General features: G+C 42.1%; 1 protein-coding gene across 2 annotated transcripts in view; it reads right to left on the bottom strand.

Annotated features, from left to right (window-relative positions):
* Nucleotides 1-15,696: 15,696 nt before the first annotated feature.
* Nucleotides 15,697-26,554, bottom strand: part of LOC137344444 (leucine-rich repeat-containing G-protein coupled receptor 6) — a 210,760-nt gene continuing 199,902 nt past the window's right edge. For both annotated transcript variants that reach the window (XM_068007413.1, XM_068007414.1), the window contains 5 exons: nt 24,869-24,940; nt 22,507-22,632; nt 20,927-21,087; nt 18,558-18,638; nt 15,697-18,302 (listed from right to left, as the gene is read on the bottom strand). In XM_068007413.1, the coding sequence (XP_067863514.1) occupies nt 17,044-18,302; nt 18,558-18,638; nt 20,927-21,087; nt 22,507-22,632; nt 24,869-24,940 (1,699 nt within the window). In that variant the 3' untranslated portion in view covers nt 15,697-17,043. The remainder of the gene's footprint in view (nt 18,303-18,557; nt 18,639-20,926; nt 21,088-22,506; nt 22,633-24,868; nt 24,941-26,554) is intronic.

Raw genomic sequence — 26,554 nt, 5'->3', positions numbered from 1 at the left:
TCGCCCTAACAACCTGCTGATATTGCAGGAACATGCAAGTTTGAAACGTGTCAATTCTGAGAATGCACTTTCATTAGCAAGCCATTAATTATGGGGAGAAACAAGTTGACAGTTGAGTACAGCAGCCCTTATCAAAAGTCAATACATATGATGGCATATGATCATGTTGCAGGACACCACCTGGGTCATCGATCTTCACTAAATATCTATCATCTTTGCAGTCCTAAAGATCAGCAAGAATAGTTCTCAGTGTCATATTGTGATCTCCTTCCCCACACCCTTTTAACTTTTAATTATCCTTATCTGTATGTCCCATAATGTCTCTTTCATTATCAAAATGGAAATTTGATATAACTTATGATACATAACCTCAGACCATAGCTTCTGTCAGCTGAGAAAGAATGACAGAATAACAGAACACAGACACTGACACACACATCCCCAGGGTACTATCTAAACCAGACCAGGAGTTGTCCTTTCAGAAACCTCCCACCCAGTCCTAATTTTGTAACAAAGTTGTGATTGGATTTGGGGTCACTGAGATTACTGGAATCAAATTCTTCCAGTACATTAATAAAAGGGAAGCCTTTCCTGTTAAGCTAGCTGTGCTATTTCAGAGCAGGTGTGAGGTGCCCTTTGGACATTGCTGGCAGACTGATACCCACAGTTACTGCAGTGAGGATCTGAAAGGTGATTGTAAGTATAAGGTGAGTTTTGTGCTCTCCTTCACCATCACTGGATTTGTTCTTTACTCAACTTCCATCCAGGTAAACAGTGGCACTGAAAACTGGAACCATTTGCCTTATAATTAACAGATAGAATTGTAGCTTTGGTGTATAATATGGCAAAGTGGTTCATTTATAGACGTACACAGGATATAAAGTATGAAAGTCTAGAAATTAATGATTGCGATCATAGTGTCTGAGTACTTAATAAGTGCGTAAGACATTCCCCTGTCTGCTATTTTAATGGACAGGTTAACCCATTCAAAATAAATTGGCTAACACCTCAGCTAAAATAATAGGCAGAGGATTGTACTCAATTTTTTTTAGTATTTGGGCACGAATATTGTAAACAGTAATTTCTGACCTAATTGTTGAAATAAGGTGCACAACAAAAACATGCTAACATAGAACAGAACTGAACGTATTTCCAAAGTCCGTTATTGCTATTTAGTCTTAATTGTTATTTTTTTATTATTTTAGCTTGTTTACTTAAGTCTGAATTGTTTTACGTGTTTAAATCGATTGTAATCTCATTATATTACAACATGATTGGAGCATCTTGAATTGACTTCCAAAAGTTAGCACTCTCATGGCTAATGTTCATCCCTCTACCAATACAAAAAAAGTAAGTAATCTTACAACACCAGGTCATAGTCCAACAGTTTTATTTGAATGCCAGGCATTGTTCTCTGACTTATATATGCGGTAACCTTCAAGGAATTCCACACTCACCTGACAAAGGAGAAAGCCTCCGAAAGCTTGTGATTTTCAAATAAAACTGTTGGACTATAACCTGGTGTTGTAAGATTACTTACATTTGTCCACCCCAGTCCATCACTGGCAACTCCACATCAATACAAAAAAAGAACAGATAAACTGGTTATTATCTCATTGCTGTTTGTGGGACATAGGAACATAGGAACAAGAGTAGGCCATTCAGCACCCCGAGCCCGTTTCACCATTCAATGAGATCATGGCTGATCTGTATCCTAACTCCATCTACCCACCTTGGCTCCATATCCCTTAATACCCTTAGCTAGCAAAAATCTATCGATCTCAGATTTAAAATGATTACTTGAACTAGCATCTAAAGCTTTTTGTGGGAGAGAGTTCCACACTTCTACCACTCTTTGTGTGAAGGAATGTTTCCCAACATCTCTTCTGAATGGCCTGGCTCTGATTTTAAGGTTATGTCCCCTTGTCCTAGACTCCCCCACCAGCAGAAAAAGTTTCTCTCTATCGACCCTATCAATTCCTTTCAAAATCCTAAAAATCGCAATCAAAACACCCCTTAACCTTTTATATTCTAGTTTATGTAATCTCTCCTCATAATTTAACCCTTGGAGCCCTAATAACATTCTGGTGAATCTGGGCTGCTCTCCTTCCAAGGCAAATTTATCCTTTCTAAGATGCGGTGCCCAGAACTGTACACAGTATTCCAGATGTGGTCTAACCAGGGCTTTGCATAGCTGTAGCAAAACTTCCTTCCCTTTATATTCTAGCCCTCTAGTTATAAAGACTTACATTCCATTAACCTTTTTGATTATTTTTTGTACCTGACTATTACATTTTAGTGATTGTGTACATAGACCCCTAAATCTCTTTGGACCTCTGCTGTTCCAAGCTTTTCAACATTTAAAAAATACTCAGATCCATCCGTTTTTGATCCAAAATGGATGACCTCACACTTACCTGTGTTGAAATCCATCTGCAACAGTTTTGCCCATTCACTTCATCTGTCAATGTCTCTTTGTAATTTTATGCTCCCATCTGCATTACTTACTATGCCTCCAATCTTTGTGTCATCGGCAAACTTGAATATATGGCTCTCTATTGTGTTATCGAAGTCATTAATAAATACAGTGAATATTTTGAGGTCCCAACACAGATCCTATGCACAAATTGGTTGTCATGTTTGTCTACATAGCAACACTGACTACAATTCAAAAAGTAATTAATTGGCTGTAAAGCACTTTGGGACATCCTGCAGATATGAAAGGCACTATATAATTGTAAGTTCTTTCTTGATGGTCACTCCAGAGCCAATCAACATTCAACTACTAATAGGTATGATTGCAAATATTGGAAATTTTCATTAAAATGCCTTTATCATGATGTCAGTCACAGGCACGAGTCACTGCAGCAAATGATACTCCGAATATGCTCAATTCTTCAAGTATTATGTCAACTCTTGGCTGAAACACAAGGGGGTGCAGTGTACCATATCAAAAATCTGCCTTGCTTCTGCAAAGTATATCTCTTTTTTCCTGAACTCTGACGCAAATAGCATTTACTTTAGAAGATGTAAATGCGAATAAGTATGAAAATAGGATGGATAAAATAAGGGGAAAAGACAAGGGCAAATAAAAATTATCAGGTTATTAAAGCAATAGTGGGAATTGTGATAATTGCTGAAGTATTAGCTGTCGTATACTAGGTTGTAATTTTTGCTTTTTTGGAAACATTTGTAAGCATTTTGGGGCCTATTTCTTGTTAGGTAGGTGCAAAAGATTTGCCATATGGCAAAAAGATATCTGGATTTCTGTCCAACCCTTGGGTTGTAGGAACCAAGTACTTACATTTAAATTCACTGCCAATGAAAATCAGGCATTTTGTACCTGAAGTCTCTGGCCTAGAAATTTGATGGTGCCATGCCTGTTTTTCTGGCATTAATCAGGCACCTAAACTTCTCATATGGCGGCAGGAGGTGCGTGCCTCAGTACAAGCTGCTGGCCATATTGTTATAGGCAAAAAAATGGGCATCCAGAGCCTGCACCTGAAACAGCCCCTTTGCATAGGCAAATAAGGGGCCCAACACCTGTTTGAAACCCCCTGTACAAAATTGGGTGTCCCTGAACGTTCAGGAAAATCAGATCTACATGTGGCCTAACCAACGGCCCTTAAAGGGATCACTACAGACCGCCACCAAAAAGGTAAGTTTGTTATAAATACTTACCTCAATGTGGAGCCATGAGGTGCAAGAGTGCTCCTCGCACTCCACATTAAAACCAGGGGCCGCTTCCGGCCACTTTCCCGATCGACACCACCCCGATGACCCAATCAATCCTCCTCCCGGTCGCCTAATAGACCCTCTCCCAGTTCCCCCCTCCCCAACCCCCGATCGCCTCCCGTCCCCATCGATTGCTTCCACACACCCCCACCCCGCCCCAACCCCTTTAATACCTACCTGTGGGCCACTACTACGGGCCAAGATTGCAGAGGTCTTCAGCAGCGAGCTGCCTGTGACACGCAAGTGTCTGCAGTTCGCCAGTCTGATGTTAATGAGGCACAAGACTCAATATCGGGTGAGCCTCGGGCCTACTCATTCTGGATTGCAAGGCAGCGCCAACAAATTTCTAGCCTATGGTTGCTGCAGGTGAGAGGAGACAACTAACAAGAGCTGGTTTAGGCTGGATAGTTTCAAAATAAAATGTTACTCCCAAATGTGGGACTAAAAAAACCCATGAGACCTGTGGTCAAGGCCAAGCCAAAGTTACCTTTATTAATCAAGGCAATTAGTTATAGTAATTAAAAGTAATTGCTCTGATTAATAAAAGTAACTTTGGTTTGGCCTTAACACCACATCAGAACTTAGGGAAAGAAATCATAAATGCCTGGCTGTTACCAGTGGCCTGATCAGGTTTATAGGAATTCCCCATAGCAGCATTTAATCCTGTGAGTGCTCTGTGCCAACTAGAATGTAGCTGATCAATCAATGGTGCCTAAAACTTACCTCAAACCCTGCTACAAATTGGCATAAAATGGGAAATTCACTACAAGAGACTACAAGTTCAGCTAATGTGACAAATGGAACTGACTCATTCTCGGATATGGTTCCGTGGTGTTTGCATTCTTTTGGCACTTCACTTAAATGACCATTACTCACGTGTGAGCCAGACAGGTTATGTTGGCACAGTATTTGGCTGCAGAGAGCTTTACAGCCACTCCCGATTCTGCTCACACTCACGACGAGAACTTCCTTGGGGCTTCTTCCGAATCGGCTGCTGTAACTTCGGCAGACGATTGTCAGAAATCCTGTTTACACATCAATCTGGGGTTTCTGTGGCTCAGTGGTAGCACTCTCACCTCCGAGTCAGGCCATCATGGGTTCAAGTCCCACCACAGAGACTTGAGCACAAAATCTAGGCTGACACTCCTGTGCAGTATTGAGGGAGTACTGCATTGTCAGGGGTGCATCTTTCAGATGAGACATTAAACCAAGGTCCCTTCTGCCCTCTCAGGTGGATATAAAAGATTCCATGGCACTATTTTGAAGAAGAGCAGGAGAGTTCTTCCCGATGTCCTGGCCAATATTTATCCCTCAACCAACATTTAAGAACAGATGATCTGGTCATTATCTCATTGCTGTTTGTGGAACCTTGCTGTGCGCAAATTGGCTGCTGCATTTCCAACATTAAAACAGTGACTACACTTAAAAAGTACTTCATTGGCTCTATAAAGTGCTTTAGGACAGCCTGAAGTTGTGAAAGGCGCTATATAAATGCAAGTCTTTCTTTCTTTCTATCAGTCATCACTGAAGGTCCGCGGCCGATCGGGAGAACCTCCAAGGAAATTCCTGGCGTCAATGACTGCACATTGGGTTTTTTTAAGTCTAGGGACAATTGTAGCTCTCCCATAGCTGACCCAATTGAGATCAGATTACTCATCAGGGACAAGGGATTAAACCTGGCACTTTCCTGGTCTGTATGACTTAGTCCCATTCCAGGAGGTGCAATCACTCCCACTGTCACTAACACATAGCAACCAGAACATAGCTTCTGTTTATATCAGTTAACATAAAGTCTGATGCATGTTGAAGGCCATAACATATTGAGGGCTCAAGATAAGGAGATAAATGGGGATAATGTTCATGTCTCTTACACCCCATGAGTGGTAGTTCATGGACATAATGGACTTAAAAATATGTGAAGACCCATGTCTCTGGGTTTTTTGCATCAGTCATCTATTTTTGGGAGAATCAGTGAACAGTGTAGGATGCACCCATCTGAAACAGGCAGAGCTTAATTTAAATATTGAAATGTGGGGGTGGATGACCTGGCTACAATTTCACCGCATGTGTGTGTGCAGGACGCTCAGTGTAAACATACTCATCTCAAACCGGCACCAGAGTTGCTTAGGACTGGGAGTTCATACAGAAGTTTATTTAAAGGTTGCAGTAAAATAAAAGCAATTGTTTTTTGGGGCAATTTCTGGACATTTGTTTTGTCATTTTGTTTTGTATTTTTTTTCTACTGGCACTTGGATTCTCATGAGTCTGCATCCCAATTGTTCAGTGGGTTATTATTTCCTCTGCCACCAGTACTTTCTGTGCCCATTCGCTGGTATGGATGCCCCGAACATCTGAAGACAAAGAGGTGCATATACTTTGCTCTGTCAGACAATCAGTGCATCCAGAGGCTATGACAGACCAATGGCACAAGTATGAAATGTGAATTCCTGACAAATTGTTATGCTGCATGGTTCTTTGGAAACACCCCAATGACATTTTGTCATGTTTTAAGTGCTATCTGCATGAAACAAGCCATGCCAATGTGATCAACAGTCAACATACTCTGATTGGCCAAACTACCCAGGATGCCACCAACCATATGAACACATATTATCGCCACAAGCTTGGGGAGCTGGCCTCACAGGCTCTGGGTCATCAAAAAGCCAGGTGTAGACCTGTGCTATTCTGCTGCAAAGATACCTGCTGCTAATATGCAGCATAGAGTTGGGACACACCTGCTGAGCTATGGCCCTAAGCCTGCTTGCACATCCAGCTAGGCATGCAGCAATGTTAACGTATGAGGATGGTGCCGTGGCAAACAGAATCACCTACCTCATAATCACTTCACTTCGTGCAACACCACTTCTATTTTCATCAACCATCAAACAGGGGGTTAGGTGCTGCTTTGCTCCATTACATGTTTATAAACTCATTCCTGCATATAGAAGAGGGAATTTTAACTCCCAGGTGGAAAGCTGGCATGATGCCTGCCTGGAAGGTTCAATGGGAGTGACCACAGCCGACGGTCATTAAAATTGAATCATGGTCCTAATGACATCATAGGACGCTGATTTACATTTACTCCTGCACCTCAACCACCCAAGAAAACAGCAGCGTTAAAATTGCCACGGTGCAGTAAAAGAACGATAACTGTACCACTTGGCTTTTAGCTCCCATTCCGCTGAGTGGAGAGAGTTAAAATTCCATTTGAGGTTTCCTTTCCCTTCAGTTTTGCCTGCGACTTCTTTGCTCTTTCCCCCTGCAGCCTTAGCAAAGCCCATTAGGTTGGGATGCTTTTAGAGTCGTTCTGAAGGCTGTACAAAATTTTATCTGCCTATTATATTACTTCTCTTTAGTTGTCCACCTCCTTTTAAATTTCACTTACATGCAGTTTTCTGCTTCCGCAACTAGTATGTTCCTTGCAGAAATACAAATGTACATCTGGAATTCTGAATAATTATGCAAATAGACAAACTCATATAAATTGAGTGCTATTAGCATATCTAAATATACCTGTACACAACAATGAGCTCCAGTGAGTTTTAGAAGTCATTAATTGTGTATGATGTTTGCCATCTATTGTTGAAAAACTGCTTTTCTTTCATTGACTGGGACCAGATGGTGATTCCTCTCAGAGGAAGTAGTGTACCAATGTATGAAAGCAGGAAGTCACAAAATGATAGCAAGAGTGATGTGCAGACCATTAAACTGGAGACTGGATAAAGCTATGACTGCCATGTATAAATTACTTCCATCCGAATGCCACACACATGAAACATTAGACACATCACCAAACAGTTCATATGTAAGGCTTAGATGGTAGCGCCACAAATTGAATCTGTCTACTGGTGGGACAAAAGTATGGAGACCACACACTATTTGAATACCAGTGGTATCCTTCTGGGAGAAACCATTCAGACAGGAAACTTTGCTAGTAAACAAAACTGGATAAAACTCAATTAAAACAAGCTGGAAGTTTTTTGTTGTCTTAAATCCGAAGAGTAGAACTTATAGTGGTGTAATAATTACATGGTTCAGTTACAATACCAATAATGATTAGATTAACCTACAGCTTTTATTGAAAAAAGATTTCCCCCTGTTGCTTCCCTTTTTTAGTTTCTTGTTTTATTTCCCATAAATATACAGGGCAGAACTTTGCACATTGAATATAAGTGGGGGTAACATTTCAAACACAAACTGTGGATTAATCCAGAGTGTGTGCTGTTTTGCAATTAGATAGGTTGTGTTACACATTTGCGATTTGTGTTAATGTAATCCAATCCCAGGTTCAGATGAAGTGCAGGACACAGTTGTGGAAACCAAAGTGGTTTATTATCAGACAGCACATGGCCTAGCAGGTAAATTTACTTTTCTTTTCTAATATAACATCGTATTTGCTCTGTTAGCGGTCAGCCCTTTTTACAATGCAACAGATGGTTTAACAGGATATTGATACACATTCTCAGAACAGGCAAAGACTCCTTGTATAACTGCCCAGAGACAGAAAGGGAAAGGAGAAAGTTTATCTTTTATTTCCCTCAACATGTTTTGTATGAAGTCTCCTCTCAAGGTTCTGCGAATCAGTATTGGTAGAATGGTAACCTTGCTTTTAGTATAACTAATTAATGAACAGCACCATAGGCCCCCTCCAACATTAAAAGGTGGCTTACATTCTCTATTAACTGATGTATATAATATGCAACGACACACTCATTAGAAATGGAAGTGAGGATGTAGCAGCAGAGTGTGTCGGAACACTATTTTCATCTTTGAGACTTGGGTTTGGGCCTATTTCAGACTGGTGGGATAAAAGGATCCTGTAGGAAATAAGTTTAGGAAGTCACATCTCAAACTCTTCTACCCTTCACAAACTTTACTGATTCCAGACCTCTGCACATCCAGCAGCCCCCTCCTTGCCAAACTCTGTGGGCTCCAAGTGCCACACCATATCACCTTCAAGGACCTTGTTCTCATTTTCAAAATTCCTCAATGGCCTCACTCCACCTTCTCCAGTTTTATGTTTCAGCCCATACTTTCCATTCTGCTGAGTTTGGATTATTACTCATTCCCCATTCTCTCTGCTACATTGTTACAGGCTTATTTTTTAGTCATTAACTTCCCTGCTGTTTGAAACTCTTGCAAAACTATTTCTCCTTAATAACTGTCTTCCTTGCTGCAAAAGTTCCTTAAAAATCCATTCCTTTGACACTCCCTTAATTTCCTGTCTTCTCCTCTGTGTCTTTCTCTTTCCCCCATGCAAAGTGCTGTAAGACATTCTTCTACCTGAGGGCACTATATAATATCAACCCCACAGGACTAGCAGTTCATATTGTGAAAATAATCGGCATTAAGTTGGTCGTATCGTCCGATAGGCAACAAGAATGGCTGATGCCTAAAGTAAAAATGTCATGGTGGGGCAGTAGAGGATGTCCTTGTGAAGTTGAGTTGATGGGACATTTTTGAAAAACAGGCAAAGAAAGTTTACTTTGCATTTAATCCTTGTAATAACTGACATAGGAGTGTTCGATGTAAACACTGGTTACAAATAAAAAAGAAACAATGATTCGTTTGGCTGCTCTGATGTCCTTTATTTTTCCAAATCATTAACTTGCTCCAGCTCAACCAATACAAAGATGTAATTCCCTCACTTCACTCTCCAGGACTGGATTGGCACAGTGGGTTAGGACACAATCATTTCACGTCTGGGATCGAGAATCAAATCCATCCCCAAACCAATAGATGAAGGCTCTTCTCCCTTTGCTCACTATAAAGGTTCTACATGAAATATTTTGGCAATCTCAACCCAGTTATCATTGGGCACGGGTCTGCAACAAAAAACTGGTCTTAGTTTGACACCAAATTGTCATCCTTACTCAGAGGCTACAATAATGGCAGGTGAGGGATGCAGCAAATGTAATATTGGTACAATAGGCAGGGCACTAAAATTTGTATTACGTGCATTATTGGGAGCTTTGTTTCATGGGGGAGTAATTTTTCGAGTACACGCTGTTGACCGTGAGCCTTGCCTCTTGGCAACACATATTACGGGCATGATTTTGCACCAATGCTTACCTGATCTTAAAAGGCTTGTTCCTGACACTGGATGCCAGAAGTGGGAGAGGGTTCCATTTCCCAGTGCTGATGTTGCTCCCTTGCTTCCAAAAAAATGAAATAAGTTGAAGTAGGCAACATGATTGATGGAATGAAGATGCAGGCTATTCGGTTCCCAAACTTTAAACATATCGTGGTAGGTTGGCACTGAGTAGAGACCATGTTCTTCCATTATGGAAGGACACTCAGCCCTGGGAAAGTCCCAAGTGCTTGAGAGTGAATAGTTCAAAGTAGCATCGTAGAGACCAGGGATTAGGATGCCCATTTGATTTTTGTAGCCAGTCATTGGCTCCCCCAGCAGACAAGGAGAGGAAAAAAGAATGGGAAAAAAATAATGGAATCTTATCTTGAAGATACTGTATTGGAATGAACAGCAAACATACTTATCGATTAGTATAGGACATATGTTTCTATCAAGGGCACCTTCCCACCGTGAAGGGAGAAGAACAAGGGAATCTGAAATGGATCATTATTAGGTTGTTTTCGTAGGCCTATTTACAGCCAGCTCAAAATGAAATGAATGGAAACTTGTAAGCAAATTGTTCACCCACCCGCTTATCTTCAGTCATGCTGTCAAGAAAAAAAATTCAAATATCACACCCACATTACTCACTTCCTGTGGAAGATGTGGCGCTGGACTGTCAGTAATTATAAAGTATGCATGTTGTGCAGTTGACCTTTGTGGAAATGTCTGGTCCAGCGAGACAACAGCTGACAGAAGTGCTGAAACTCTGTGCAATAGATGTTGCACATGTGTAAAGAAGTTTTTGGAAAGCAAAACCACATTGGTGAAGTAGTGAGTGAACCCTCCATTAACCTTCTTCATCAAGAATACATGTTTTGGCATGCTGTACACTAATTTGCAGTATGTTTCCGATGGATATATTGGCTCAGCCCTTGCATAAAATCTGGAACTCTGATCTGTCATTTGGAAAAAATACAAGAGACATTCCAAACCGCATGTGTCTTTTTCTGGCCATTTCAGAGATGCTTAGTTAGGGTCAAATCAAGGGAGTCTCCTACCCACAATGGGGACTAACCGTCAAGCTAAAAATTCAACCACTGTTTCTCTGAATTATTCTTTTCCTTACTAATTTTCTGCTGAACGTATTGACAGCTTATTGGCTTACGGTTCCATGGACACTAGTTACCTTCTGCTACCTTCCCCAAGTGACTGTTATTCAAGTGTGAGCCTGGACTGTGAATGGCAATAGGCTATTTGACTATGACAGGTACTGCAATTGAACCCGATTCTGTCCTCATCTGACATCTACACACAGGCACTTGCAGCAGGGATCCCTGGATAGTAATCAGGAGCCAGAACCCTGACTTACCTCCCTTAAGGCCAATTAAAGAGTCCCTACCATTGAAATGAGTGAAGTTAACACAAACCTGGATCCTTCCTAGTTTGTACGGCTCAGCTACTCATTGGAGAAATTTGCTGAGCCACTAGTGGAGCCCAAAATATTCAAATTTATATTTTTTATTTTCCCTATTTTGTCCTGCCCACATGTTCCCATTTTCACACAGTTGGAATTGTGCCAATAGCCATTAATACCAGTGTTAGCTTCATACAAGGGATGCTTTTGCTGTGAGATGAGACAGATTACATCTTCTGTTCCCGTGCCAAGGTGAGATGCTTCACTGTAACTAGGCATCTCGCTTAGCAACATAGCTGAGTACTGACAATCTCATCACAACTGGATCTGATGGATTCCAGTGTTAGGCAGCGATGGGAGTCAAAATCATCACCAGAGAGGCAGAAAGCAAGTCATTATGTGAGATGCAGTTTGTGCTCGCATGCAGCAAGAGCTGGACAACATCCAGGCTTGGGCTCATAAGTGGCAAGTAACATTCACGCCAGACAGGTGCCAGGCAATGACCATCTCCAACCAGAGAGAGTCTAACCACCTCCCCATGGCATTCAACGGCATTACCATCGCCGAATCCCCCACCATCAACATCCTGGGGGTCACCATTGACCAGAACCTTAACTGGACCAGCCACATAAATACTGTGGCTACAAGAGCAGGTCAGAGGCTGGGTATTCTGTGACGAGTGACTCACCTCCTGACTCCCCAAAGCCTTTCCACCATCTACAAGGCACAAGTCAGGAGTGTGATGGAATACTCTCCACTTTCCTGGATGAGTGCAGCTCCAACAACACTCAAGAAGCTCGACACCATCCAGGACAAGGCAGCCCACTTGATTGGTACCCCATCCACCACCCTAAACATTCACTCCCTTCACCACCGACACACTGTGGCTGCAGTATGTACCATCCACAGGATGCACTGCAGCAACTCGACAAGGCTTCTTCGACAGCACCTCCCAACTAGAAGGACAAGGGCAGCAGGCACAGGGGAACAACACCACCTGCATGTTCCCCTCCACCCAAGTCACACACCATTCCGACTTGGAAATATATCGTCGTTCCTTCATCGTCATTGGGTCAAAATCCTGGAACTCCCTACCTAACAGCACTGTGGGAGAACCTTCACCACACGGACTGCAGCGGTTCAAGAAGGCGGCTCACCACCATCTTCTCAAGGGCAATTAGGGATGGACAATAAATGCTGGCCTTGCCAGCGGTGTCCACATCCCATGAACGAATAAAAAAAAACTGACCTAGACAGTTAACAGTTCAAGGTTACAGTTGCTACTTATTATACCAGTGCAGGGAGAGAGATCTTTGAACAGTTTATAGTATCAGAAATTTCAGCACAGAAGTTAGCTATTCAGGATACAATGCTAGCTTTGCATCGTAGCGATCTACCATAATTCCATTATCCAAATCTGTTAATATTTTGACCTTCAATTGTTTACTTCATTCCCTCTCAAATGTCATGATAATGAAATCAAAGGAGCCTCTGAAACCAATCTCACGCTCCCAGCGGACAACCACACTCAAAGGGAGGCGGGTCACAGCTTGGTCTATAACGCCACAGATTGTCTGATCCAAGTTCTCTTAGGGTGTGGCTCCCTGCTGGAAGCATGTGACCAGTGAATTTACCCATAAATGTGCTATACAATTGCTCAGTGAGTAAGTGCAAGCTATTTAAAAACTCCAGACACTAATTTGCTTATATTTGATATGATACTTCTCTGATATCTACTAATAATTCATTTTTAAAATGTTTTTGTGAGATGGGTCTACTTATAAAAGGGCTTAATGAGATTAATATGTAGCTTGGCAGAAAATACTGGGACACGTAGCTCCTAGGATGTCTTTATAGCAAATGTACTTTAAGTGAGTTTCATTGTACGCAGATATTAAGGAACTCTGCATGCTTTTCTCTTTCCACAGAATGGCCATTGACATGTCCCTTTTTAAAGGGGAAACCAGTCATTTTATTAATATATAGGGCTCGATGTTACCAGGGCTGCGGGTTCGCAGCGGGGGGGCTATTGGGTGCGTGGGTAACGCGCCCGGTGAAATCAGTCTGCCCCCCGCGTGATCGCAGCCTAATTGGATCCACTTACCTGGTCTTCCGGGTTCCCCACTGCTGATCTGCGCGTCGGGTGGGCTGCGCATGCGCAGGAAGGTCTGTCAGCTGGAGCCGCTCTATTTAAATGGGCAGTCCTCCACTGACAGATGCTGCAACAAACAGCAAAAATTACAGCATGGAGCAGCCCAGGGGGAAGGCTGCTCCCAGTTTAATGATGCCTCACTCCAGGTATCATTAGATGGGGTGAGGAGGAGGGGGGAGGACAGAGATCTTCCCCCCGGCGGGCGGGAGGAAGCGGCCTGCCTCTGCCACCAGGAAGGCCTGGCTCGAGGTGGCAGAGGAGGTCACCTGCACCACTAAAATATCGCCCACCTGCATACAGTGCAGGAGGCGCTGCAGTGACCTAAGTAGGTCAGCCAAAGTGAGTACACTTACTCATTCCCCTACACTCCGTCTGCCACATCACCGCCCCCACCCCACATCTCCTTCTGCACTGCCAACACTACTCTGTCACATCACCCCTCATACCCACTCAAACCTCATCCTCATCTTACCTGCACTTACTCACCTCGCCAGTACTCATCCCGCCACTACCACTCAACCCAATCCTCATACAATCTCATGGCTCTATCTCATACTCACCCTCTCATGCATCTCTTTCACAGTCAGCCTCACTCAACCTGCCACTACCTGTGCTGCAGCCACAGGGCATGCATCACATATGTGCAGTAGGAAGCGTAAAGCAAACGTGTCGTGAGCATGAAGGGGATGTACAAGGGTGTTTGAGGGTTTGTCATGATTTTTACTTCTATTTAATTTCTGACCAACTCACATTACATACTATATTGGCACCACTACTGCCATGTCTTTGCGAATCTTGTCTGGCTTGTGCAATAATGCCCTTTCCTGAGGATCACAATGAAGACCCACAACTGATGACACCCATTGTGTCACTGCAGAGTGGTGTCGGTGTATTTGCAGGGCTCTTTTGTGCAGACGACTGAGAGACATCGGCGATGGCCCCGGTTGCACCCTGGAAGGATGCGGAGGAGAAGTTGTTGAGGGCAGTGGTGATTTTGACAGCGACAGGTAAGAAGATGGTGCTCGGGCCAACCGGGAGCAGCTCGGCATGAAGGAGGCTGCAGATGTCCATGACTACATGTCGAGTGACTCTGAGCCTCCGTGTGCACTGCTGCTCAGAGGAGGTCCAGGAAGCTGAGCCTCAGTCTGTGGACCCTGTGGTGAGGGTAGTGCCCTCTGCGATGCATATCTCTCTGCGGTTGCCCTCCCTCCTGCTGTGCAGGTGGATGTGTCACAGCACTCTGTTGTGGAGCTCCACGTGTCAGAGGTGGACGGCGTGGCCGGTGAGGCTGGTGATGCTGTTCGCCCTCCGAGGAGGTCATGACTGCAGCTACGGCGACCCCCATCCGGAAGATGTACATCTGAGGGGGTCTGCAAGGTAGGTACATGTCTCTGGACCCCGGGGTAAGTGTGCAAGTTGTTGAATTTTCTTGTCAGGAGGAGGGTGGTGGAGGCCAAACTTTGTCCCAAGTGACAGAGTGGCCTCCTGCAATGAGTGAGGGTCTCCCCCCACCACCTGTCAAATGGACCTTTGCAGCTGCCACAGGCTGACAGCTGCAACACGTCCATTTCAACTGGGAGTGTTTTCCCCAGTATGGGAAACAGTCCCAGTTATCTGTAAAATCCAACCCCTCCTCACATATTCCCTTAATCAGGTCAGTTAATGACCTGAAATAGCTAAGTAAATACTGTTAAGTGGCACCCCGCCGGCTTTAATTGCCTGCGGGAGTCCCACATGCGGGGGCTGCGGGCGCATTTCGGCGCATCTGTGGGCAACCCGGAAGTGGGCGGTTTGGAGCCTGGCTCTGGACCTGCTCCGGGATTCCCCGATTTTCGGAGCCCCCCCGCCAGGAACGCACCCGATAGCGGGTGCTAAAATGAAGCCCATAATTTCTGACATTATTAACTCACTAACATTACATTTCTCTTGCAGATAAAAACTATGGTGGATGATAACAAAATGTATGTTGTTTTGAAACTAGATTTCTGAGTGGGTTTGGCAATATGACTCCCCTGGCCTACTATTTGCATCGTATCAATGAGCGGAGGGCAAGGAACATTTATATTAGTAAAACACTGGTGCATTATTACTTAAAGTCAAGGTAAAAGGTGGCAGTAGGTGTCATCGCCTTAAACCCCAGGACTCCTTCGCAGTGCAGGACAGAGTTTAACAATCTCACCAGAGCAGCCAAGCTATTTGTTCACTCTGACTTTTCCGTTCAGTTTCTTTATATGCATATGAGACAGATGGCAAGGGTCACGGCAGGTTTTAGTAATATGCCTTTTGGTTGCTTTTAATTAGTATCAAGAATCGATCAAATTGATCATTTGTTGAGACTTTATTTTTTTGTATTTCAGCTAGCAACAACAAGCATTATCTGGTGACAAAAGAATATTAACAGTTTCTCTTAATGTAGCAATGGATTTGACCAGATAACAGGAAAGATCCTGAGTAACAGAATACTAACATAAAATCAATCATGGTATTAAGAGACCAGCATTGCTGTTCGTTTGAACTTTATTTTAACTACAAGTGCTTTCTAGGTAGATAGCATGCTGTTCCATTTAGCCTTGTTGTTGCTTGCCTTAATAATCCCTAGAATTAAACAAAAAATTAAGAATAAAAATGGAAATCAAGAATAAAAATGGAACGGAGATCTCTGAATACATTAATGCGTGACAAAGCAGGTATATGAAAAGAATGATTTACTTTGACATAAATTTGCTAAGTTTAGTCTCTTAAAAACAGAGTACAGTACATAAAATATGTACATCCAAATAACTTCCTATATTTTTACAACTAAGCAGTTTAAACAGTTCTTATAAAAAGTAACATTTTTGTCAGTAAAGGGATATATAGTATACTAGTAAGAGGTAGTTTTACTATACATCATCTGTTCTGTTGTCCAATTGTATAAAAAAAGTAGGATTTGTAGGGTCTCTATGCAGAAAGATTCTATTGTAATAAATATATTTCTATTGTTCATTTAACATTCACTTCTACAAAGATATCAAAATATAAAAAAAAAATCAGCATTTTAAAGCCATCATGTATTCATGCTTTCCTATCTGAATATGATAATATGTGAGATGAACAATTCAACTATTTCCCCTCTGCTGGGGTAATTTCTCACATCTACCAAAAGACTTAATATTGTAAAAATATAGTGAAGAGTATATATGGCATTATATTGTCATATAACTCAGCAAGCTGCCAACAAATTCCATCCATGTTTTCAACACAGTATACATTTACATTGGATCATTAGGAGTCCCATGATTCAAGTGCTAATGGATTTTCCCTTTAATGAAATCAACACTGTGAAAGAAACAATTTCTTAACATTGTACAGTGACTTTTATAAGCCTATAAAATAAATGGTTCATTGGTTTTGGGCTCATATGTGCACGTGTAGCTTTGCCATTCACACACATACTGGCCAAAAACCAGCTGAAGACCAGTTCATATCTGTAACTTACCCCTGACCATCCATTATTTTACTTAAATTTATGGCAGTGCTCTTTGCTGACTGATTGAACAGCTTCTCATATGTGTTCCCAATATTGTAATCCCATTTAGCCATCTGGTGTTATCTCATCCAGTTCTTCGTATCATTAGGTGATTCCCAGGGGAGTGCGCCTCTCTGGGAAATACACAGTTCAGACATTTATACATGAGATGTGAAGGAAGGTCCTTTGGTTGGATAGAAGCTGATTTGAATGTTGTTATGAGCTTGCTCTGTGATCTCTGAAGTAATCAAGAGTTCCTCATCAGTGAGGCAGGAATGTCCTGTTGAGTAGCTTTCTTCCTTGCCATTGCCTTTCCTCTGTTGGCATGGAATTAGAGTTACAGGAGGAAATGGATAGGCCTCCATCATCTGACGATGACTTGACAGAACTCCAAGGCTATCAGTCGAATCAAGAATGATTTCATTATCTGCAAAGGTCATCAATGCTAGGGTGGAATCACATGATTGTTTATCTATGTCTTCTGAAGTGAGGGAATCTATGCTGGCTTGTTTTGATCGGCATCTTTTCTGCCACTTGTACTCGCGGAGCATGCGAAGATCCTCTTTGAAATGTGGGTTGAATAACAGATAAAGCAAAGGGTTTAGGCAAGCAGGCAATGGGAGAACCACCAGCAGGATTGATTTGATTACTTCTGGACTGATTAAGAAAAGATTGAGCAGGGAAGAAAATGTAAGAAAGGCCACGGGACAATATAGGATGCAGTTGGTGAAGATCAGCCAAGCTACATGCTTAATCATGGCACAATCCCAGATGCTATCAAATTCTCCTTTCATTAGATCACAATAAAGTTTGGTGTAGGTCCCAGTTATAACAAGGAAGCAAAGGGTATTCATCATGATTAGAGCCACCATGAAGCCTAGAGTAGAAGGTTTTCCATCAGGGATAGGAGATGGGAGGCAAAGCGGTGAAGTCCCAAATTCTCCAACTGAGCACAAAGGCAGTGCAGCTGCACTGAATGATAGTACCATGCAGCAAAAGGCAGCTATTTTCACACTACTGAAAGATGGAGATTTCCCATATGCTCGGACACATGACACAGAAATACTGCATTGGACAGCAGCAAGAGTCAGGAACAGTATGGATGCTTCCGAGGCAAATACAGATACAAATCCAGTGATTTTGCAGCCCAAGCCAGTTTCCCATTTTGCACCATGCTTTGCAAATTGCCCAAAAGTCATTGCATCAACAATTGCTAAGGTGCCGCTGTACAACCCTGTCAACAGATTGGCTCCTGCTATCAGACCAATCACAAATTTCACTGGAGAAAGATAGCTGGGTGATGCAAATATAGTTGCGATGACTAGTCCGTTGCATACCACAGAGATAAGAACAATGCCCCAAACTCCAAGGCGTATTATCCAACTTTCAAAAAGATATTCACATGGATTAAATGGACCTGCAATGATTTTAACAATGTCACGTTAAAAATACTGTAATATGTATGCAAACATATCTGTAATTCATTTTACTTTTGCATCATTTTGGCTGACATTTTGTACCTGCTTTTCAAATTACATTTATAGCATAAAGTTATGAATATTTGATATTTTCTACTAGAAACTAGAACAAATGTTTAGTTTTGAAAGTTTTGTGAATAAGATACATTTATTACATTTACTTCTGATGTCTACGGAGCATTTTGATGACTCACCTGGGGCAGGAGTACACTGAATACTGGGATGCAGCTTGGGATCTTCCACATCTAACTGGAAATCATCCATATCCAAGTAATCTGTATATTTTAACAACAAAGATAGTACTGGCATGTGAGTTTCTGTGAGACTTTCAGCGATGCCTTCAAAAACATGAACACATCATTCATTTTGTGAACAGCGCATTGCTTTGTTTGAGTACAATATCTTCAGAACTCAAATATATTGGGCACTTCCAAACTCTTTCCCAAAAAATTAAGCTTTCTTTTGATGTATAAGCCCCTTATTATTACTGTGGTTTTTGATCAGAAAGGATGAATCTATGATTAGGACCTGCCAGCAGGGAGTAGAGCTCTCAGGGGCCATTGCTCAAGAAATGATGGGAGTGCAGCTATGGAGGTTGGGAGGGGGAAGGAGTGTGGGGGGTGGGGGAGTGAAGGCTGGGAAATAGCTGGAAAAAGAGTCAGAGACCTGGTGCAGCGGCAGGATATAAACCCTGATACTGCTTAAAAGGGGGAAATGGCAGCATTGGAGCAATGAGTCAATTTGAGCAAGAATGATAGCAGCCAGATAGAAGAAACGAGAGGCAAACTTCAGGGTGTTGGGCCTGCATGTTTTCCTAATGGAGGTACAAAGCAGGAGGGATGGGATTTGGGCCAAAAATGTGCTACATTGTACAAGGAGGTGACTGTGACAGTAAGTTTCACCGCCTTGATGCGAAGGCTACTTGGTTCCCCTGACCTTTCCGTGCAGGGGTCACGGCAGAGTTCAATACCATCCTCAATGCCAATATCAGAGAAGAATTCGCCATGTTCTAGCATTATCTGGAGCGAGTGGTGGCACCATCTGGCTCCATCACCCCAGTAACGAGGCCTCCAGATTTATCATTGCATCCCATAAAGATGCTTTGACTACTGGCTGTCAGGCCTTGGGGGACAGTTTGGAGGGCAATGGCAACTGGCTTCTGAGAGATTGGGCATGACATCTCTCAGGCTGCAGGATCTAATTGATACCATTAGATCTGCTCTCCTGCTGATTAGTGGGTACTCAGCACCATGACCCAGCACAAGTGCATGGCTAGAATCCACCTTCATGATGCTGTCCTATCTCCTGATGACAGTGCATGTTACTTTTTCAGTCAGCCTTTTCAGATACCTGCTCTTGGTGGTGGCAGGATACAGACCTGGCTGTCCATTCACCTGTAGTTGTAACACAGGCTACTGCAGAATCCTCCAGGGACTCAGGAGCCTTGAGATGAGGGCTACCTTGGTCCCAGGAGGCTCATGATACCATAGTGCAACCAATCACCACTAGTCTCCTTGACACTCAGGTAGCACCTCGCGAAGGACCAGAATAGGTTTAAGAACAACAAAGGGAAGCATCAGAAGTGGATATTTCGGTAAGAAGAAGCACTTATTATAAGTATACAAATGCACATTAAAACCACTTTGTGATACGAAGTCCAGTGTTATGAAGAAGGAATGTTTTTATTTGTTTTTTGTGTTTGAGAAGTTGTTTGGGGGTCAGTTTGCATTGGGAGACAGAATTCCCCTTATGCATTTTTATTGAACAGTTGCCTCCTTAAGCAGACCTCTTCTGAGACATCATCCAGGTTGTGGCATGATCTGTAGGCTCTGCAGGCAGGGCAACTCTTAGTTGGTCTTCTTTGGTTTAGCCTTATCCTACTTGCCTCTTTCATTTCCTCTTCTTCCTGGTCCTGTTCTGCCTCTGTCATAAGAACATATACAAGAATGCCTGTTGTACGTCCCATGGTAAGGACTCCATGACAGAAGAGTGGGGAGAAAGATTTCTGAAACTGCTGAAAGGCAGCTTGCAGAATCCTTTCTTGGTTACACAGCTGAGAAAAGATTTTTCTAATTGCTCGGTCAAGACTGATGGCTCCGACAAAGTCTGTGAATATTCAAAACCTGTGAACTCAAGCACTTCCTGATTTTTTAAAATTCAATCTTGGGACATGTGCATGGCTGGCAAGGCCAGCATTTAGTGCCCATCCTTAGTTGCCCTGAGAAGGTGGCAGTGGTGGGTCTTCTGATTGGACAAGCCATGCAGGTAATTTACCTTTCTTTTCTACAGGCTTAACTTAAGTCAGGTGCAATTTTGGTTTAAAGGACTGCAGCTTTTGCCCTCATTATTACCCTGTAATTTACATATATGCATCAATTTGGGGCAAGCATATCTTCTGTCATCAACCACTTGAAAGGTGTATTTTAGAGCGGGTGCAACTCTGACTTACACCCAAATTGGGGTCCTCGACACTAGATCCACACTAGTTTTGCGCCAAAAAAAAAAATCAGAATTTCAGCTCCTGAATGTTTTCCATATACTAGAATGTTAATAGTATACTTACAGTTGCTATCTGGCTGGACAGGAAACACTCCCATGGCTCTTTTCTGGACATCCTCATCATCATTGACAGTAGCCTCTGCATCCCACAGGCTGGATGATTTGTAATTATTTTTACAGGATCCATATGCACAGCACTGATAGGCATATGGCATTTCTAAGACTCTGCATGCAAGATAGAAACTTTGCAATTAATTTACAAGCGCTAAGCACCATCAAGTCTAAATGCACACAATATTACTGTACATGAACAGTATCAGAGGTCAGTGAAACTGTTCAGAATTCTTTCAGGGATAGCAGTGGGATACTACATGCGTTTGCTTGTATGATGTAAAAATGGGAACTCTGTTCATGTTGTCCTGTTTTCCAACAGGCAAAGGTGCTGTTGCATGTTTAAATTGCTTTGTGAATGATTTTTCGTGTAAGGTTTTGGGACACTCATGTTAGGTGCAGGTACCACAGAGGAATGGCCATATAACAGAGTTAACAGGACAATTTTATCCCCTGAATGTCATAAATGCAATGGGCAAAAATGTCTGAGAACACAGAGGCAGATTGGAACTCCTCATCAGTTGGGACAGGGTGCTTGTACTGTTCTGACACTTATTTTTATCAGCAAATGTTTCAAGTAGCTTTATCATGCCACTGCTGAGCTACCATGAAGCAGCACTGGTCAGGTGCCTGTACAGAACAATTTGTTTTGAAATATCATTGGCATATTTTTGTCTAATAGGTGCCATAACAGCAGCATGAGGAAGGCACTGTAATGAAAACAGATATCTCAGGGGTGATTTTAAACCCCAAGAATGGGTGGGTTGGGGGCAGATGGGAGTTGAAAATAGTTGTTTTTTGGGTCGCGACCGCAACCTGGCTTTATTTCCGGGTTTAACATTGGCGCGTAAAAGTACAGGCTTCCCACTGGGAATGCAAAGTCCGAATATTTTGCGGTTGCGACCCAGAAAAACAATTATTTTCAACTCCCGCCCGCCCCCAACCCACCTGTTCTTGGGGTTTAAAATCACCCCCTCATGTTTGCATAGTTGTATCCTAGAGTGTAACTTAAGGACCACAGTTTGTTGTGTGTTTCCAAATAGCATTAGTGATATGGCATAGGATTAAAATATTTTGCTAGGAACACAGTCTTCCTCACAATGTCATAAAGTAATCTTTAATTCAACTATCTGAGCAAATATGTATTACGGCACATGCCACTTAAGCAAGATGCCCATTTTATTGGGATTTAGTGGGAACTGATTCTCCCACAACAATTTCCCATGGGCTGACCTGCAGCATTTAACAAGACTGTTATTTGCATGCCATGTGCTTTGGTGAGATGTATATTAGCCTAAGGGATTGATTAGATTGATTAGCAATTTTTCCTCGTTGTGATTTAATCCGTTGTTGCAAAATGGTGTCTCTTTAAATTTATGCCACGTCTGCGGATGGATTATACACAATATAAACTTCCACACAGACAAAGGGAAGATGATTAGTATTTTATTCCGGAGCAAAGTATATTTAAAGCTCTAGAAATGCAGCTTTCTGAATAAAATGGTTGAGTTTCAATAAATCCTTTATCCTTACCTTAGTTTGGGAAAGTTTTCTTCGGAATAGGACTCTGATAAAGCCAGGTTGCCTTTCAGCTTTAGATGTGTCAATCCACTAAGACCAGCCAGAGGGAGGGAAGAAAGTTGGTTGAATGTCAGGTCCCTGTCGAATATTGGATATGTTAAAGATTTGCAGTTGAGGATACATTTGCAATGAACGAGTATTCAAATAGCACAGGGTCCTTACTTATTCACAGAGGCTCACATATTTTTGGATTGTAGATACTTAAAACCTCATTTCATCGCAGAGATGCTGTTGGTGGTACCCCTGACTGCTGGCTCTGCTGCTCGGATCTGCCTAAATTAGAAATTTATCTCAGCGCTTCTGGAGTCAAAGTACTCCTGGTACCATCAGCCACTGCTGTTTGTTGCTGTGGGTGGGGCTGATTGTTCCGTTTACCCACATGTATAAAAGGCAGTAATCAACAGCTCTTCAGTCAGGTAAGTGGTGATGGGACAGGGATTGGGGGGGCGATCACGATTGGGGGAGGGAGGGGGAAGCTCGGGGCATGGGAGGCCCAAGATTTCATTGTGGAGCCCGGAGGAGAACTCCAGGCTCACAAAGAAAGCCAAACAATGTTTTTAAAAACTTACCTGACTGGGCCTCCTCTGCCCCACAATCCAGATTCCAGCAGGTTTGGCCTGGCAAGGAAGCAGTCACTACTTCCCCGCTCAGGCCTCCAGTTAAAATAGCAGATGGGGCTCCAATGATATCATCGGGGCCCGGTCTGCATATTTAAAGAGAACCCTGCCGGCTTGGAATGGGTGTCCTTGCTGCCTGCAATTTAAAATTGCAGATGGTCAGCTCAGGGCGGGAAAGGAGTGGGTAATTCCACCACTTCATTTTAACTGTTAAAATACGGGGCCGTGAATGTTACTCCTGGCCCCACAAAATCTTCTAACCAGCCACCGGTTCATCTGTGCACTCCCCCTGCAATTGCCTCTCCCCCCTTTAATATTAGACTTAAAGTCACTCCTCTGCGGAGGAGCTGCCATATTCCTTGCCCCTGCCAACCGGTGAGTTGCCTGTGAACATTGGTTTAGCTTGCCGTCATTAAACAAATGAGGCCTGGCCCTCAAAATAGCTTGGGCCTCTCGCCAAGGCTTTCAGGCGTACAGTGTGATTGCTCTACCCACCGCTTGCCCAAAGTCTACCTGAACTCAAAATCGCCCCCATTGTCTCTTATGCATTTTTTATACCTCCACATGTGGATGATATCAACAGTGTAAGAAGCATACAGCTACTGCAGTATGCAGTGCAAGCAACAGTGAAGTCCTAGTTACCCTGGGGCATGTCACATGAGACCACGAGAACAATCCATGTACCCTCTGAACAATATCAATCTGATTAGAAATAAATTATCTTTAAAATTAAATCTTTTAAATATGTGAATATCTGAATAGATTAAAATGTGGGAACATGCTGCATGTGGCCTAGATGTTAATGTTTTATGAGAACGAGGCCTGTAAATTATTAACTACTTGTTATTACTTCTAACTGAACGCAGGTTGTATAATTCTAAAATTGAGTTTATACATTGTGGTCAAATAATAGAAATATTTCTAGTGCCTACACCAGTGTTCGCAGTGATTATACATGTAGAGTACGTAGTCATCAAGTGAACTGTATATTTACAGTTACTATGGTTTTGATAAAATGTAATCAATATTTCTGATTGCCTACAGATCTTTGGCTTTTGATTGAAATAATTCTCACTCACACCTCCCATTTAAAATATACACTAACTGTATGAATTACACTCTGAAATGTGTAAAAGTGTGGTTGCTTTTTCTAAATTTTGGGAGCTTTTCTTCTGACTCTGTTACAAAACAAAAAGTTTTTGATGATCTTGAAATGATTCCATCTGGTTCTTCTCAAATCATCGCTTGCCCTGTCTTCCAGTGTCACTGATATAAGCATTATATATGTAATGAGCACTTCAATCAATGAAACCAGAAGCCAAAGAGGATAGTGCAACCAATGTATTGATTCTATCAAAGAAACAATGGATGGAAGGCACTTGAGACTCAAGTCTGTACAAGTGAGAGATAAATGGTGAAAGTCTATCGTCAGGCATCAGATGTGGTGGCCTTAGACCGAAGCTGGACAAGAAATTATAATAATGAAGCATCACATGTTATATTACATTAACAACATAATTACAAATGTTTCACCACATAGCTGTTTCATCATAGGTAAATGGTGTCCATGTCCATTTAAAATGAAATAATGTTAAATTTTAAACAGTTATCTTATGATTGTTAGTACAGTAAATATACCTTGTTACTAGAAGTGTAACTGCTTACTTTATAAAGCAATAGTAAATGAAAATACTTACAATTTTGTTAAAGAACGTAATGAGGCAAAGGCATCAAGGTGAATGAATGCTATTTTATTCCAACTAAGGTCTCTGGAGTGAAAAAAAATAATGTCATTAGATAAATATCCAATTTACAATGCTATATTTTCAACACTAGTCACATTACACAAAGCATGAAATAAATAACATTTTCATGCAGAATAATAAGGAAGGAGTCGACTGTACAAAATCAAACTTTTACATTCCAGCATCAAGAGTTGGCTGAATTTTACCATTAAAAGGTAAGTTTGATCATCACCCAGTCCTGAGGTGGCCTTAAGCAAAATTCTACACAGTGGAGGCCAGAGAATATGAGGATCGGTGGATGAGAAAAAAGCTTGTGCTCCCGCATGGGTGTAACAAGCGGAAATTCAGCTGTAAGCCATTAAGTATTACAGTGAAATTGCCCATCATTGCACATACTGAAAACATAACTTTTATGTAGCATGTAAGAACAGGCCTGACCCTCTTTAATTGATCTCAACTTGAACATGATTTTTCTCTCACAGTCTGTTTTAAGTCTGCCATAGAATCCCTAAACTGTATTCTACAGTTGATCTCAGATAAGAAGCTGTGATGAACTGAAATATTTTTTACAAATCTCTTGAGAACACTAATAATTTTATATTTGGATAATTATAGACAAGTAGATAATACCTGTACCGAGGATCATAGACTGTTATAGAAAACAAGAAGGCCACTCAGCACCTGTGCCACATCCACAGCCCCATTCCCCTGCATCTTTTTATACCTTCCTTTTAAAGACTATTATGGATTCTACTTCCACGACTGTTTCTGGTAGGGCATTCCATATCCCAACAACTCTCTGCATAAAACACATTTTCTAACCTTTCTCTTTGTCCTTTTAGTGATAATCTCAAATTTATGCCGTCTCGCTATTGACTCACTGACCAGCAGAAATAGTTTCTTTCCAATTTAATCAAAATCCCTGAGAGTTTGACGACTTTTACTAGATCTCTTCATAACCTTCTTTGTTCTAATGAAAGGAGCCCCAGTTTTTCTGGTCTTGCCTCACAACTAAAACTTCTCATCAAAAGCAAAATACTGCAGGTGCTGGAAATGTAATTCAGAAACAGGAAATGTTGGCCATCCATTGTACACTCCGTGATTTTCCCCTCCATTGATTTCAGTGGAAAGGAAAATCGGGCGTGGTGTATAATAGACGGTTGATTCGATATCTACCGTTTTACATCGTCGCACAAAGTTAAAATGACCCCTATGAAGATCGGGTCCAGATCACAAGGGAGCTTCATTTTTATAACCCCATCTCCCCAAGTCCTGTTATCATACAAGGGCAGTGTGAGTCAGCTCCCAAAAATGTAAGATGCACAACTGATTACAGGAGTGACTTATTACCACTGAGCCCAAGAAGGCCCAAATAGCAGACCCAAACTTGTAACACAAATACTTCTGCCATTCCTTCATCATTCATAAGATTTCCTTTTTTATCTTTGATCCGTCCTACCCTTACTTTAACTAATACTTTACTTTATCAGTGGGTTTTATGTTACCTACCAGTTTTTCTACCAACATGCCTTTGGCTTAGTGGTAGCATTCCCGCCTCTGAGTGTGAAGGTGAAGGGGTCAAGCCCCACTCCAAACAGTCCCGGCGAGTGGAGACTAGAATATAGTCTCTAAATATTG

The sequence above is a fragment of the Heptranchias perlo genome, chromosome 27, assembly GCF_035084215.1.
Source record: "Heptranchias perlo isolate sHepPer1 chromosome 27, sHepPer1.hap1, whole genome shotgun sequence".
NCBI lineage: Eukaryota > Metazoa > Chordata > Chondrichthyes > Hexanchiformes > Hexanchidae > Heptranchias > Heptranchias perlo.
Note: the sequence above shows the minus strand (reverse complement) of the source record. Positions and strands in the feature narration are given on the sequence as shown.